The sequence below is a fragment of the Sinocyclocheilus grahami genome, unplaced genomic scaffold (genome assembly GCF_001515645.1).
Source record: "Sinocyclocheilus grahami isolate Dianchi unplaced genomic scaffold, SAMN03320097.WGS_v1.1 scaffold642.1, whole genome shotgun sequence".
NCBI classification, from domain to species: domain Eukaryota; kingdom Metazoa; phylum Chordata; class Actinopteri; order Cypriniformes; family Cyprinidae; genus Sinocyclocheilus; species Sinocyclocheilus grahami.
This window is the reverse complement of record NW_015505821.1, coordinates 525,152-540,036: the sequence shown is the minus strand read 5'-3', so window position 1 is coordinate 540,036 and position 14,885 is coordinate 525,152. Positions and strand designations below refer to the sequence as shown.

Sequence of the window (14,885 nt, the reverse complement as noted above, 5' to 3'; positions counted from 1 at the left end):
GCGCTTCTGCGCTTCTGAATCAGCGACTGTAAGTATGTTTTGTTATTAGTTTAAGTTACGCAGCGCAGAGTAACGCATCGTGTGTGTGTGTGTGTGTGTGTGAGGGGAACAGGGTCACATCACAGGAGAGTGAACTGCCTGTCAGAAATCATAGCACGTCAGCTGTCTTAACTGCTGCTTGTATACTGCATCATCACTGTGTCTGTCACGCAACTCTGTTGCCCTTTCGGGCTTGAACTGATGGTAAAACTAACGACATTATTAACTGTCTTGATATTTACTTTGAAAGCTGAAGCTCGCGATTATGGTAAGGGGCATTACATTTCCGACGCGTGCTTGTGGTGTTCAGCCAATCACAATGCACTGGGTCAGCTGGCCAATCAGAGCAGACTGCGCTTGTCAAATGAGGGGGCTTTATTGAAAACGACGTGTTTGAGAGTTGGACTTTAAGTACTTTTGCTCAATTTTTCATTTCAACACTGAATTAACTTAAAAATAGTATGAAATGTATTTTTTATACATTTCATACAGAAATAAATGGTCCATAATTTAGATGTGATTATTGTTTAGTAACATGAAATACCTTCAAAATACCAAATATAAAATAGAAAAAAAAAACATTATTCAAATGAAATACAGTACATAAAAATAAAATTATACAATTATGGTCTCCAGTCAGCTTTGACTGCAAATAACACGAGTGTGACTACCAAATAATGAATACCAGAGAGTTGTTGAATTGTTCAAAAAGAACTCCTCATGAACTGAGGAGTTACCCATGTGAATCAGCCTGACACATCTTTCTGATGAATCTTTTACTAAATGAACTGACAGAGTCTGTCAGAACGGCTACTGAATCAACAGAACTCAATTAACTGCAAGTTTCAAGTCCATGCTTCATTATGTCAATATAGCCATGACACTTCTCCCTGCCATCAAAATAGCACAAATAAATCTCTTTATCCATATACCTCATAATCATAACTTTGGTGTATCTTGAGATTCTTTTGGAAGCATCATTTGGATTTTATTGGTGGGAAAATACATACTAGAAAAATTTGGTCTAAAGCAAAAGTTACTTGCTATAAAAAATGTATTCAGTGAACTGCTGATGGCTGAAACACATCCTAAAATTCAGTACAACAGCAGTGATATTGCTTAAATACAAGCTTTTGTTGTTTTATAATGAAAAATAAACAATAAAATCACAAGCAAGTCTGATTAACTAACTGTAATTAACGATCAACTGGTCTGGGGTGGATGAATCATCACTTGACTCGTGGGAATTTAGTTTCAGAGAAGTGTTGTGTTGTGTGATCTTGAAATCACGGTCTAGAATATCTATTGTTAAATACAGACTAAAGACAAATTAATTAACTTGTTCAAATCCCCTGGGGAACACAAATACTTCCGCTCCACTTGACAGAGTTCCCTTAATGTTCACATAACCAAGAAAACATTTTTTAAACATTTAGAAAACTGGATGTTTTCAATGTTCAACTTAACGAGAATGTTAGTAAAACATTCCTAGAATATATTTTTGTTAGTTGGGGATATAAATGTAAGGAAACAAAAATGAAGACTTTAATTTAATTAAAAATAATTTAAGACTAAATTAACATCTTTATGATCAAGATCTACGACTTATGGTCTTCAATGATGGCTAGCATGTAAATCAGAATGTGGTCTACAACCATCTATACACTGGAAAGAGTACAGAATCTGAATCGCTGAAAATACCAGGAACTGGTGCATTCACCTTTTATTGCAGCACAATGTGTTGTGTGAACAGAAGCATAATTTTTGCATGCTATTTAATTTGTACAGCTTTACATTTTGTAAAGCTCCATGCATTACTTGGGAATCCAATCTAAATACAAAGAATGAGCAAACCTGACATCTGTAGCCCTTACAAACATTGTTCAGTCTATAAAGTAAGAGAAGCCCCCTCTACTTTCCATTATTTGCTCAAGTAGACTGAACATGGCATGCACATAAAAGCTAAATTTTCAGCCACTGGCATCAAAAAGCGAAATGTGATGAATCAAAGGCTTTCGTCATTGGAGCCCTTACTCACATGTTCAGTGGTGCCAGTGATGACATGAAGCCCATCGTAGGTGGATTTTATGTACATGCCCTGAGTAACAGGAAGGTAGAGAGAAAAATCATGAAAACAACAGAAAAGGAGAGGCAATAATCTCTATACAGTTGGCAGTGAAAAGAGAGAATGATTTCCTGTATAAAACAGAAAAAAACACATAGACTTTTTTCATGGTACTTTGATGGTGCTTTTGCATCCCTTTTAAGCTTGAAATCTCCAGTCCACATTATTAGGAAAAGATTGAAAAAAAAAAATATTGCAGCACATTTTAGGCATGAGAATGTATACTTGAGTACTCAGAAGTGACAACAATGATCATGTGACTTAATTCTAAAACTAAATGTTACTTTTTTCCTGATTGGTTATGGCAGTTTTTCACTAGTGCTTTCACAAGTTCACTAGTGCATTCACGTCATTTTGTGTAGTTATTACACAAGTTGTAATATTATGTTGTGTATATTTCAAATTATAGGATTTGTTTGGTTGTGTTAATTAACCTGCTACCAAAATGCTTCAGTTTACCTGTGTTCATTCACTCTTCAGCTTTAGCTAATGGAGCTCAAACAGCAATGGCCAACATTATTGACTTATCTGAAGCAATCATATTCCTTTTAGATGTTTTTTTTTCCCGACACTTAGGAGAGTTGCCAGATTGAGGACACACAACAGGAACGACCGCATTTGACAATATGAGGCAACAAGCCTTCCACTATAAATTGAGTAGATTCATCCGCTTTTTAATACACTTCTGGTCATAGAGCTTTTTAGATGGATGTCGAGGCTTTTTAGGTCGGGTAGAATCTGTGATCTCTGACCAAGTTCATTTGCTGGCTTCCAGCACTGCAATATAAGGCTGTGCGATATGGAAAAAAAACATATCGCGATTTCTTTGATCAATTTTGCGATTTCGATTTTAATCACGATTTTGACAATCTCTCGAATGGAGATTTTGACAATCTCTCGAATGGAGATAACCATTATGAAGGTAGATAATAATTATAAAAAAATAATTCTCACCAATCCCTCTCCTGGTTTGATGTCGGTCAGCTGAACTTCCTCCAGACATGCTGACTGGCTCATGAGAGGGTCAGAGGTGGTTCTCACAGTCTGGTCACAAATACTGTTCAACACCTTTGACTACAATTTAGGAGAACAGAGAGTTTAGAAAAATAGTGCTGGATGATTGAGCAGCATCTTCAAATTCTGTCACTCAAGATGTGCAATTCAAAATGGCTATGATTTACACTTTATTTGGATAGTCCACTTTAGACATGTCAACTAGCATTCATATTAGTATTAGTGTATTACTAGTATTAGTAGACTGTCTGCTTAATATCTGCTAACCCTTTATTTTGATGGTTCCCCAACAGACATTGCTACTGACTATTGCAAGTACATATCAACTTTGCATGTCCATATCAACTTATTATACTAAACCCAACCCTTACCCTAACAGTCTGCTTATAATTAGTAGACAGTCTAAGATGAACTATCCAAATAAAGTGTCACCTGGCTATGCATTACAAATACATACTTATCCTGTGAATGCATCTGAGGGTTGATCTCCATATTTGCTCCATGGCATAGTATCAGGAGAAGGGAGAAGATTACAGCAGCTAAGTCCCAAGGGGAAGGAGTTGGGATAACAGCTACAGTATTATCTGATTTTTCAGCTTTGAACAATTTTTTTAAATTATGGGAACTCCCTTCCTCCTCCAAAACTGTCCCTTCTCCACTTTATGCTCCCAAACCACCCAATTACAACTCATCATTATTAACAGCGGTAGACTGCTGGAGTATATTTCTGCTCATGCAAGCTTGTTCCAAGCATCCCACCAATACAGAAGCAATACTGTGGATAAATCTAAATAAAAACACATGATCAAAGGCGGTTTTCCAGAGTCTAGTGGACTACCATGTTGATTGTACCAATAATGTAAGCACTTATTTTAATCTAATCTAATGCAATCTTCAATTTGGGTCTGGAAAAACAGATACAGTACATTAGAACTACTACTTAAAAATTCTACAATAATTCACAGAAGCCAAGCACATAAATGAAGTCCAACAAACCATGTAGCTTGAATAAACAAACCGAACACTATTTGAGTTTTGATTTAATTTTCCACTCAGTGCACAAGAACAGGAGTGTAAACAAAATGAACGGTAACATTCTCGATGAAACACTGGAGAGAACAGCAAGCCCCCCATGGTTTACTTTGCATTTATGAAGGCGTCACTACTAGAATTGTTTTAACATTAAACCTAGGTTGTAATCTGAAATGAAATTCAGCCAGGTGGTCCTGATGATAAGGACTTTTTCCTTTCTATATAAACAGATAGTGCAACATAACCTAAGATAAACCAAATAATCTACATTTGTCTTGTATTGCAGACAGACCATTTACACTATAAACTTCTTGCTTGACAGTGAAGGAACAAATAATAGGACCCAACCCATTCATGCTTTGTGTTTGTGATTTTGTCAACCCATTATACCTACACTTGCATGTAAATTCCAAACGTCCTTCACCCTGCCCAATGCCCAATACTACGCATATATGACTGCATATGCTCACATGTCACTGCACGTAAGAGTTTTTATTTCCAGTGATAGGCAGATTTATAATTTTGTGTCACTGATTTCAAATTACAGTACATGATGAAAATTATAGTCAGTAATGTAATCTATTGATTACACATTTTAAGTAATGTATTCTGACTAAATATATTAAATAAATAATATTTAGTATTTTGTAATAATATAACAATGCCAGTGTAAATATATGTTTATTGCAACATGAAATGATGCATGGTAAAAGGCATTGCTGCCTGAGAAACTCAGAAACATAAAACTAACTAAAACTAGTTCCATTATCCTCATTTACACAATTAAGTGAAAGAAATAAAACAAATAGCTTTATGAGTATAAAAAAAGTAATACTGGAAATGCAAAATACTTACAACATCCAAAATCGTAATCTATTGATTACACATTTTAAGTAATGTATTCTGACTAAATATATTAAATAAATAATATTTAGTATTTTGTAATAATATAACAATGCCAGTGTAAATATATGTTTATTGCAACATGAAATGATGCATGGTAAAAGGCATTGCTGCCTGAGAAACTCAGAAACATAAAACTAACTAAAACTAGTTCCATTATCCTCATTTACACAATTAAGTGAAAGAAATAAAACAAATAGCTTTATGAGTATAAAAAAGTAATACTGGAAATGCAAAATACTTACAACATCCAAAATATTCTCTTCCATGTCGTAGACAGTGCAGTCCTGTGCATGAAAGAAAGAAAAATTGCAATAATAAAAATAAAAAGTTCAGATTTAGGAATGCTGTATAATTACAGAGCTTGACACAACAATAGTGAATGACCTCCAGCCTAAAATAAACAGCCTTGAATTACATCTCTATGTCCACTCCAAGACAAGATAATTACACAAGACATTGTGGGAGTACACCAAAGTGAGGAAACCCAGCATCTGGTGCATTAAGGCTAGAAGGGAGAGATTTTTTAAAAATTGTTTTTAAAATGTTTGAAGGTTGCTGGACAGTTGCTATGCCAGCTTTGAAGGAATAGTTCACCCAATGATAATCAACACTTGTGGTCATAGCCGTAGCCAGCTATAAGGTCACAGAGGTCCATACCTCTGTCAATTTTTCATATAAAATTTTTTTTTTTAAGTTCTCTGAATAACTAGCCATTTAAAACTCCTCCTATGAGTATCTACATGTATAATTCAATTTAAATGGTTTGCCTAGATTGTTTAGTGTCCGTGATGTGAAAATGATGGAAAGCGATTCATGTGAACGTGGCTTGAGAGAAAGTTGTGAGTGAGGGCGCGGGCGCGGGCACAGTCTCAGTCATGTTGCCAGATCCAATTATTACACTCATCGTTGAACTTGTTTTTTCCACTTAAAGGTGGGTATGTATTTTTTCAAAAACGCTTTAGAAAACTGAGTCGAGCAGAGTACCAAAACAAACTTGTAGCCATTCAGCAGTAAGGGGCGTGTCTACTCATGATGTGGAGGAGAGAGCGTTCAGTGCACAGGACGGACATTAGCCGAGCCGAGCGACAGAAAGATAGAGATGGTGGATAAAAAACAAAAGAGGAAAACGTCTGCAGAACAAAAGAAGGCTTACGATAAGGCAAGAAGTAGGACCCGTGTAAATATTGGATCAGCTTTCCAACGCTGGAGAGAACTCAAGGAGCGGAAGGCCTGCTTTGTTTCTTCTCGATAGGTGAGTAACACCGTGTCTATACTGGACGCAACAGTTGTCACGCCGCGCCGCAACAGCTAAAGTCAGTCTACACTGGACGCGATAAAGCGACCATTGAAAATCATTTGAAATTTGTGTCAATACGTCATAAATAGAACACAGCAGCAGTTTTCTGTCGGTGATTTGTCGCGCCGCGCCGCTCGCGTCCGGTGTAGACATGGTGTAACATTGGTTTTGCTTTGTTTCACAGAACTAATCGTTGCCTGGGTTGCGTACGAATGTGTGGGGCGGAGCTATCAAAATAGGGGCGAGACCCTTTTGGGGTAGGGGCGTGTTTGTTTTGGTGATTTGAAATATCAACACTGGCAACCAGAAATCACTTACCCCACCTTTAATGTGACACTTTAGGAAGTTAATAAAGTGAAAGTAGCAGTTTAGGGTTAGTGATAACTTTATCTTATTTCCAAAACAAAAGATTTAAACTTATTTCGGTTTATTTTATTTTTTGGGGGGCTTGTTTTCGTTTGTTACCATAACAATGCCTGGCAACACTGCATCGCCGGCACTTAAACAGACAATAATCAAAAAAAAAAAGAAGAGAAAAAACAGCAAGTTAACACATTCAGTAAGACACATAATGACCATCATGATATTATCTGTAATAAATGGTATCAATGATATCAAAAACAGTAGCATATAACACTAGTACAGAGATCTGTAGAACAAGTAGGTTCCAAAATTAAATGTGCCAAATATGCAGACACTGGCCATGAGGAAGAATGCCGTTTCATTCAGTTTTAGTAGTTAATCTTTCACAAAGTCATGCTAAAACATTCATAAGAGCACTAGAGAAAGTTCTTATCATATAGCAATTCTTACTAATGAAAAGCATAACAGTAATAAGTATTATTGCATTAATAATAAACTAATACAATTATCCACCCAAGTATTAACAAATTTTGATGCAATAAATAAGGTCTAAATTAACAATGTCCATCCCCAAAACAGAGAAATCATCTTTCACAAACATCTACGTCTCTCTCTCTTTTAAAGTTTATACTATATGTAGTGTATATAATGTGTTGCATTTGTAGGTGTTATTATAGCACGATACTTAACACCCCACCCAGACCTCACTAATTTTCAAACCCTGGTTACGGTCATGCTTGTAGCACACAGACTACATCAAATATGGTGACAAACATCAACTAAAGTGCAAAGTCAAATTTCATGTGACCAAACAGTATGATGTTTGAGGGGTTTTTTTCACCATGTTTGATGTAGTTTGTGTGTACAACAATATTTTATTTTATACTCAATAGGCCCAGGTACTTGGGCCTAAATTCAGTCCTTTATACTTCATATCTGCAATATGTTTCTATTCTTATTTTGGAGCTCCACGTGACTGGGAATCAGAGTGAAATGTCTGAAGCAGTTGTTTTAATCTGTCCCCCCTCTGCATTTGTCATGCTGCATTCCTGTTCGAGGCTATGCAATCTAATGATTTTCTCCCACATCATTAAACTCCTGACTGAGCTGTAAACTCTTCATTAATATAGAGTATCAGACAATCTTGACCCCACCCCCTCCACCCCATTCCATAAACCCAGGCTGTTTCTGACAATTTTGGTCTTAGGCAAGATCCCTATTGCCTCTGGTTCCAGTTTACTCTCTATAGAGACTCTAGGTTGATCATTTCAACTACTAGCTTAAATGAAATTAATGATATTTGTAATAGTTTTATTACAAGTATTATATATTTATTTTTCATTTATACATTTCATTTAAGTAAGTGGTTATTTAAACACTCACATTAAGTATATATTAAATTGTTTATTAAATTAAATTGTGTACATTGATACATTATCAAAGGAATGTTTTTTTGTCACACAAATTTGAATTTGGTCAACCATGTCCTATAATAAAGTAAACAAAATAAAGATTTTAATGATGGCATTCCCAATGTATTTTAAACGTTTTAAAGGGGTTATATGATGCGATTTCATGTTTTCCTTTGTCTTTGGAGTGTTAAAAGCTGTTCCGTGCATACAGAAGATCCGTAAAGTTGCAAAGATTAAAGTCTCAAACCCAAAGTGATATTCTTTATAAAAGTGAACGCACAGCCAAGCCTTCCTAAAACGCCTCATTCAAACACGCCCCCACATCACTGTGTGGGAAGATTTGCATAACACCGCCCAAATGTTCACGCAAAGAAAGAAGGCTTAACTTTTAACTTTTACTCTCGCTGTAGTATTGTTGCCGCCGCTGCCATGTCGTGGAGATGCTGTGTGTTTCATTGCGAAAGCGACACTACTTTGTTTGGCCTTCCAACAGAAGACACAACTAGAAATCAGTGGTTAAGTTTTATTTACAACACTGTTCCAGAACAGTTCAACCCAAATATTCAAATGTGTGCAGCGCATTTTACGGAGGAAAGTTTCCTGAACCTGGTAAGGGGCGTAACATTTCCGTCACATGCTTGAGGTATTCGACCAATCACAATGCACTAGACAGCTGGCCAATCAGAGCACACATCGCTTTTTAGACCGATGAGCTTTGTAAAAATCAACGCATTTCAGAAAGGTGGGGCATAGAGGAGAAACAATAATGTATAGTATGTGGAAAATAATGTGTTTTTGAACCTTAAACGGCGTAAACACATTGCATTACACCAAATACACAAAATAATGTTTTTTATAGCAACATCATATGACCCTTTTAAATATTTTAACATGCTTCAATAATCTGGCCCTTAGAGCAGTGACATATAGGAGGAAATTCTGCATCCACTGTTGAAGGTTTTGTTGAAATAAATGGAATTACAAAATGGTTAAACCGAGAGTGCCGCATACCATATCCCTCTCTTTCCATTAGAACAGCCAATTACAGACATCTACAAACAGTCAAAAATAACACTGTAAACACTCAATCTCTCCCCAAGTCATTTGAATTGAGAGTTTAATAAGTATTCCAACTACCATAGACAGCCAAGAAAGCCATGAAGTCACAATTCTACAGAATATTCCATTTCCCAAACAAGAATCTATGGCTGCATGGCTGTCAAAATGTTAAAGGTCTTTCAAATTCTCAGAAGAAATCTTAGACCACTTTCTGAAAACACAAAAATGAGTTCTTGGAAGAAATCTGGAATGTCTACAATATGACTAAAATGAACATTGCCACTGACCAATTCTTCAATGCCAAAACCTCTTCATTTTAACTAAATAAAAAAAATACCATTTAACCATCCAAACGTCTTTAAATACTAGCCAAGAATGTAATAGGAGAGATTATATGAGAGCAAATATATATATCAAACTAACATCCTAACACCATGCATTGCTTCAACCATGTAACAACAAGCAAGGAAGATAACATAAAGGAATGCCGGAGGCCAACTTTAAAAGAGCATCCTGGCTTGATTAATGAAATTGTAAACTCAGAACCTGTGACTGATGTGTTGGGTGGGTGGGGGGGACTGCTTATTACTGTCTGAAGTAAACCCCCCAAAGCAAACACTGCAAGACAACATAAGGTTAGATAACTAGCTGCATTTTCCAGCTTTCCAGCTCCACTGGGAAATGCATGAGAGCTTTAAAATGAGCATGGAAGGTGAATGTTAGCATGTTCAGTGCGTCTATACTATTTGAAAAAAACGGTCATTGTGCTGACCTGTTGTACTGTAGTTGTCAGTTCCAGACACAACTGAATGATTTTGTTCTTGGTGGTGGTGAAATCACTGATCTCTGTCAATGGAGTTCTGCAGACAGAGGAAACAAAGGTTAAAAGACATTACAGAATTCACACTGTATAAAAGATCAAATTAATACCAGGACAGGACAACAAACTCCTTGTGAAGGGTTTTCTGATGTGGCCTACAATAGCAAGAACTTTATTTCCATCACTGCATATCTGGAGTTTGAGTCTGTGGTCATAAAAACTGCAGCTGGAATTAAACACGTTACCATGTCAACTCCCTATGAAACCATTAAGCACAGTCAGTTTCCATTTATTTTTTTCCCAGACAGATCAGAACAATCACACCATGTAACTTGAGAAGATATCGCTGAATTTTTATGTGGTTAAGGCATAATAATAAGAGTAATAAAAGCAACAGTAGCTTAGACTTTAAAGGAGTGTTCTGAGTTCAAAGCCGACATCATTTGTGTCATAATATCCACATGAAATTGTGGTTACAGTAAGGCACTTGAAAATCACAGTAAACAGGGCCTTGAACTTCAAGGGTTTAAAAGCAGAAATATGAAGCTTGTATATTTGTTAAAACACTTTTCGTTAAATGTTTTTCAGAAAGAAGAAAAAGATGAAGTTGTGTTTTTGTGGTTGGACTATTGTTCTAGGTGGATGAACTTATTAAATCCCAACATATTTCCTGTGTTGGGAATTGTCTCTATGTAAGCAGTCGCTTTCTGGTTTTCTTGATATATATTGGATGTAAATTTTGTGTTCTATGTATTGTGTGATAAGTACCTTAGTTAGCTGAACAACATGCTTTGTCAAACCAAAACCCTCTTAAGGCAAGTGAGCTCACTCTGTGGCTATATATATATATATATATACAGTATATATATAGCCACATATACATATACATATACTAAAAGCAGAAATATGAAGCTTGTATATTTGTTAAAACACTTTTCGTTAAATGTTTTTCAGAAAGAAGAAAAAGATGAAGTTGTGTTTTTGTGGTTGGACTATTGTTCTAGGTGGATGAACTTATTAAATCCCAACATATTTCCTGTGTTGGGAATTGTCTCTATGTAAGCAGTCGCTTTCTGGTTTTCTTGATATATATTGGATGTAAATTTTGTGTTCTATGTATTGTGTGATAAGTACCTTAGTTAGCTGAACAACATGCTTTGTCAAACCAAAACCCTCTTAAGGCAAGTGAGCTCACTCTGTGGCTATATATATATATATATATATATACAGTATATATATAGCCACATATACATATACATATACATATAAGGACTGAATTACTGCTATGGCCACATTGAGATGCCTCTGAAAATGCAAAGACGCTGGGACAATAGCCACAATTTTGATTTCTCCCATTTATATATATTTACAAGTGGACCACCTCTGTTATACAGTCTCTAGTCAACTCAAACGGAATTGTGTGAGGGACATTTGCGTAGTTTGTGGAGTAGCTGCCTGGCTGATTTTTTTGGATTTGTGAATTAAACAAAGACTATTGCAGTACGATTTACAAATACTACTTCAGTCTTTCTACTTCCATATTTCTTGTTTATTTATAATGTTACTTGCCATTTCCTTGTAATTATTTGTGAATTTAGCAGTTTCTGAGTGTGAACGGTTTCAAAGTAAATCCTACACCAAATTGAAACAGTTTTTTTGTTCACAAAAAATCTCTCCTTCACGAGAAAGATGTGGTTAGCTGTGCACAGAGGGGTTTGGAAAGAAAGGCAGATTGTATCTGGTTTCAACTGTCTGGAAAAATCTAAGTGCTGCTCATGCAAGTCTAAGTTTGTTCTTTGCAGTGAAATATATGACCTTACAGAGGGTTAACATCAGCTTTAAGAGTAAAAACCCCTTATAAATCATCTGTGCACAACACACCATATCCCTTCACATGCTATACGTCCCCATTACATAAATAAAGAAGCAACAGAAACAGAAATAAGCAATAGAAATATGTAAAGAAATGATGAATGGGGATGTGTGTACCTGTCCAGCCATGCCAGGAGACTTTTGGCTGCTCCAATAAGTTCAACCACAGAGGACAGGAATTCATTTGGGAGCTTGCTAGACGTGTTGCTTTCATACGTAGGGCTCTTCCTTCGTTCTGATGTTGCAGTGTGAAGGCTGCTGGTCACAGCTCTCATCTTCAGCACCAGGTTCTTCAAGTTATCTGTCTCCACACCATAGTTCTGAGGAAGAAGTAGAATGATATATTTACTGTAAATGATATATTACTGTAAAATCCAAAGCATACTTTGGTTTTTACACATACGCTAGGGTATACATACGGTACGTGTGATGTACTGTATATGTGGCAACGACAGCACTCAACACTGTTTGGAGAGGATTGGGTGCATACACACAGAATGCATTCATGTATTGAAACAGTTGACACAACACAACTGACAGAATGGAACAGAATACAGGGACATGAGATGATTTTGAAACATGTTTTAACGTAATCTGTCTTAAATACAGTATGTGAGATGCTGAAAAAACAGCAAGGCACAAAGCAAAGGTGTACATCTGATACACTGACCAACAACTGTTAATTTTTTATCTTTTAGTTTAAAGAGTTGGTGATTCCCCTGACTGAGAGCGCAATAAATTCAATTTTTAATTGAGCTGATTATTGCTTCAGCAGTTAAACTTTTTATGGTTGCATTCCACACCTATGGGATGTGCACATGCCACCACCTGATGGATATGAACAACACAAGTTTGCATTCCATTGCTCCAGTTTTTTTGTTTCCTTGCATGCAACTGATTTACAACACTTGTTTGATTTATATACAAAACTTTCTGCTTGACTTGCCTCAGTACAATTTGTTTGTAGTAGAGAAATTCTATCCACCTCTGGCATGCAATGAATGAAGGCTTGTCCAGTAGACGCAGCAAAAAGCAAAGAGACAGTGCAATTTAATCCATGCTTAGAAGTACCATCCTTGATGTATCAAATTCAACACCCCTTGCTCAAGTGTTTCATGATGTAAAGCAATTGGACTGTTTAAAATTTCAAAGCCCTATTTAGACTTTAAAATTATTTGGCATAATGTGTGCTGCTTGATTTAGCTGCGAAACCTGGCATCCCCTGTGCTCCACTTTTAATATCTTGGAAAGGACACATCTCAACTGCAGTCTAGAGTGTTCCTCCTGGTCTGGCAAATCTTAAGATTGCAAAAGTACAGCATCTAAGCCTGATAGCCCCTGGAATATCTGCTATGGTCTAAAAGGGATAGAACAACACTTACACATTTTCCATCTGCATATCGCCTTCCAAACACTGGTGATGGCAGCACCGCAGTCTTTGTATTTTAAACCATCATATTGACAACTCATGAGTATGTTCATTTAAGAACATATGGAGTTCTGAACATCACAACCCCATAATGCTGCACAAAGACAAAGTTAACCAGCATAATTAGCTTCCTGTTAAATTCATGTCTGCTGACTAGAGGTACTCGAGCCAACATTGATATCAGCAAGACGAGTTAATATTGATACCAGACAGTGATGAGTTAATACTGATACCAGACAACTGAACTAGCAGAAATGGTACAAGTCCTGAAAGTGACGTGACATGACATGTGGCCAAGTATTGTGTCCCTAATGCCGAGTTCACACTGCATGATTTTAGCCCGATTTTTCACTCGCCGACAGGTTTTGCGAAATCGTAGACAAATGCCCGACATCGGAGGCAAATCGGTGCTCGTTCACGCGAGTGACAATCACGCAGTGTGAATTATCAAAGACGCGATCTGAGGGAATCGCCGATGCGTCGCCGATGCCCGCGAAATATTTGGCATGCTAAATATCTGGAGCTGTCGGCGATTCACAATCGCGCTGTGTGAAATGAGTTCTTACTGAAAAACACATCGGCGATGACCTACAGCCAATGAGAGACCAAGATACAGGGCAGAGGGAAGTTCAGGGAGGAGTTATAGACCAGAATCTCATTATTTTAATAGATATATGAACAATTATATCATACAGAAACAAGCACAAACATTTGCTCGACCAGCCACAACATCAGCATAACAGTTACTGCAAAATTATTTACCTCCAACTCTCTTTGCAGAACATGCACCCAAATCCCTGTTCCCTGCATCTCCCTCCTGCATCATCTGTTTTTCTTTTTCTCCTTGTAGCTGGAAATCAGCTCACAGACAATTTGCGGGCTATATATATATATATTTAATTAGTTAATAAGTTAATTAGTCTTGCTCACGAGAACTCCTGTCTGAGGGTTCTCGCGTTATTTCCTTATCACTTCTCGCATGTGTTTTGTTGTGAAACGTAGTTTGCGGACCAGACAGAGCTGTCGGCGATTCTTCCTATTGTGAAGTCATGCAGTGACCTCCTGTCGCCGATCCATCGTGCAATGTGAACACAGCAGCGACTGAATGCTACCCCAGATAGTCACGCAGTGAGAAAACAACGGCGATCCGACGTCTGGAGTGCTGGTAACACTAACACGTAGCAATTTCTGCCTTCAATACTTGGCCTGAGTGTCTTTAATATTATTTCCAGAGCTATGAGACAATAGGAGACTTTTTCCATCAAAGAGGCTGCTGTGATTTAGGGACAAAACAGATGAATATGGTTTAGGGGGGATGATCTGGAAAAATACTTAAATGTCTCATTCTAAATCATGAATTCTACAAGAATCCTTACTGTGATGCACTTCACATAATGTTAATTGACATCCTAGATTCTGTCTGTATATTGCTTTATCATTTTATCTGAAGATTTCATACTTTTATATTGATCCACTGCTCTCTGGAATACTTGATCAATCAGGTACTCTGTGGTCAA

At 36.8% G+C, this 14,885-nt stretch overlaps 1 protein-coding gene across 1 annotated transcript in view; it reads right to left on the bottom strand.

Moving 5' to 3' along the window:
- LOC107558354 (connector enhancer of kinase suppressor of ras 3) overlaps positions 1-14,885 on the bottom strand; it is a 54,947-nt gene that overhangs the window by 11,519 nt on the left and 28,543 nt on the right. The window contains exons 3-7 of the mRNA XM_016242014.1: positions 12,057-12,259; positions 10,020-10,107; positions 5,359-5,400; positions 3,119-3,238; positions 2,078-2,137 (exon numbers count right to left, since the gene is read on the bottom strand). Coding sequence (XP_016097500.1) covers positions 2,078-2,137; positions 3,119-3,238; positions 5,359-5,400; positions 10,020-10,107; positions 12,057-12,259 — 513 coding nt within the window. The remainder of the gene's footprint in view (positions 1-2,077; positions 2,138-3,118; positions 3,239-5,358; positions 5,401-10,019; positions 10,108-12,056; positions 12,260-14,885) is intronic.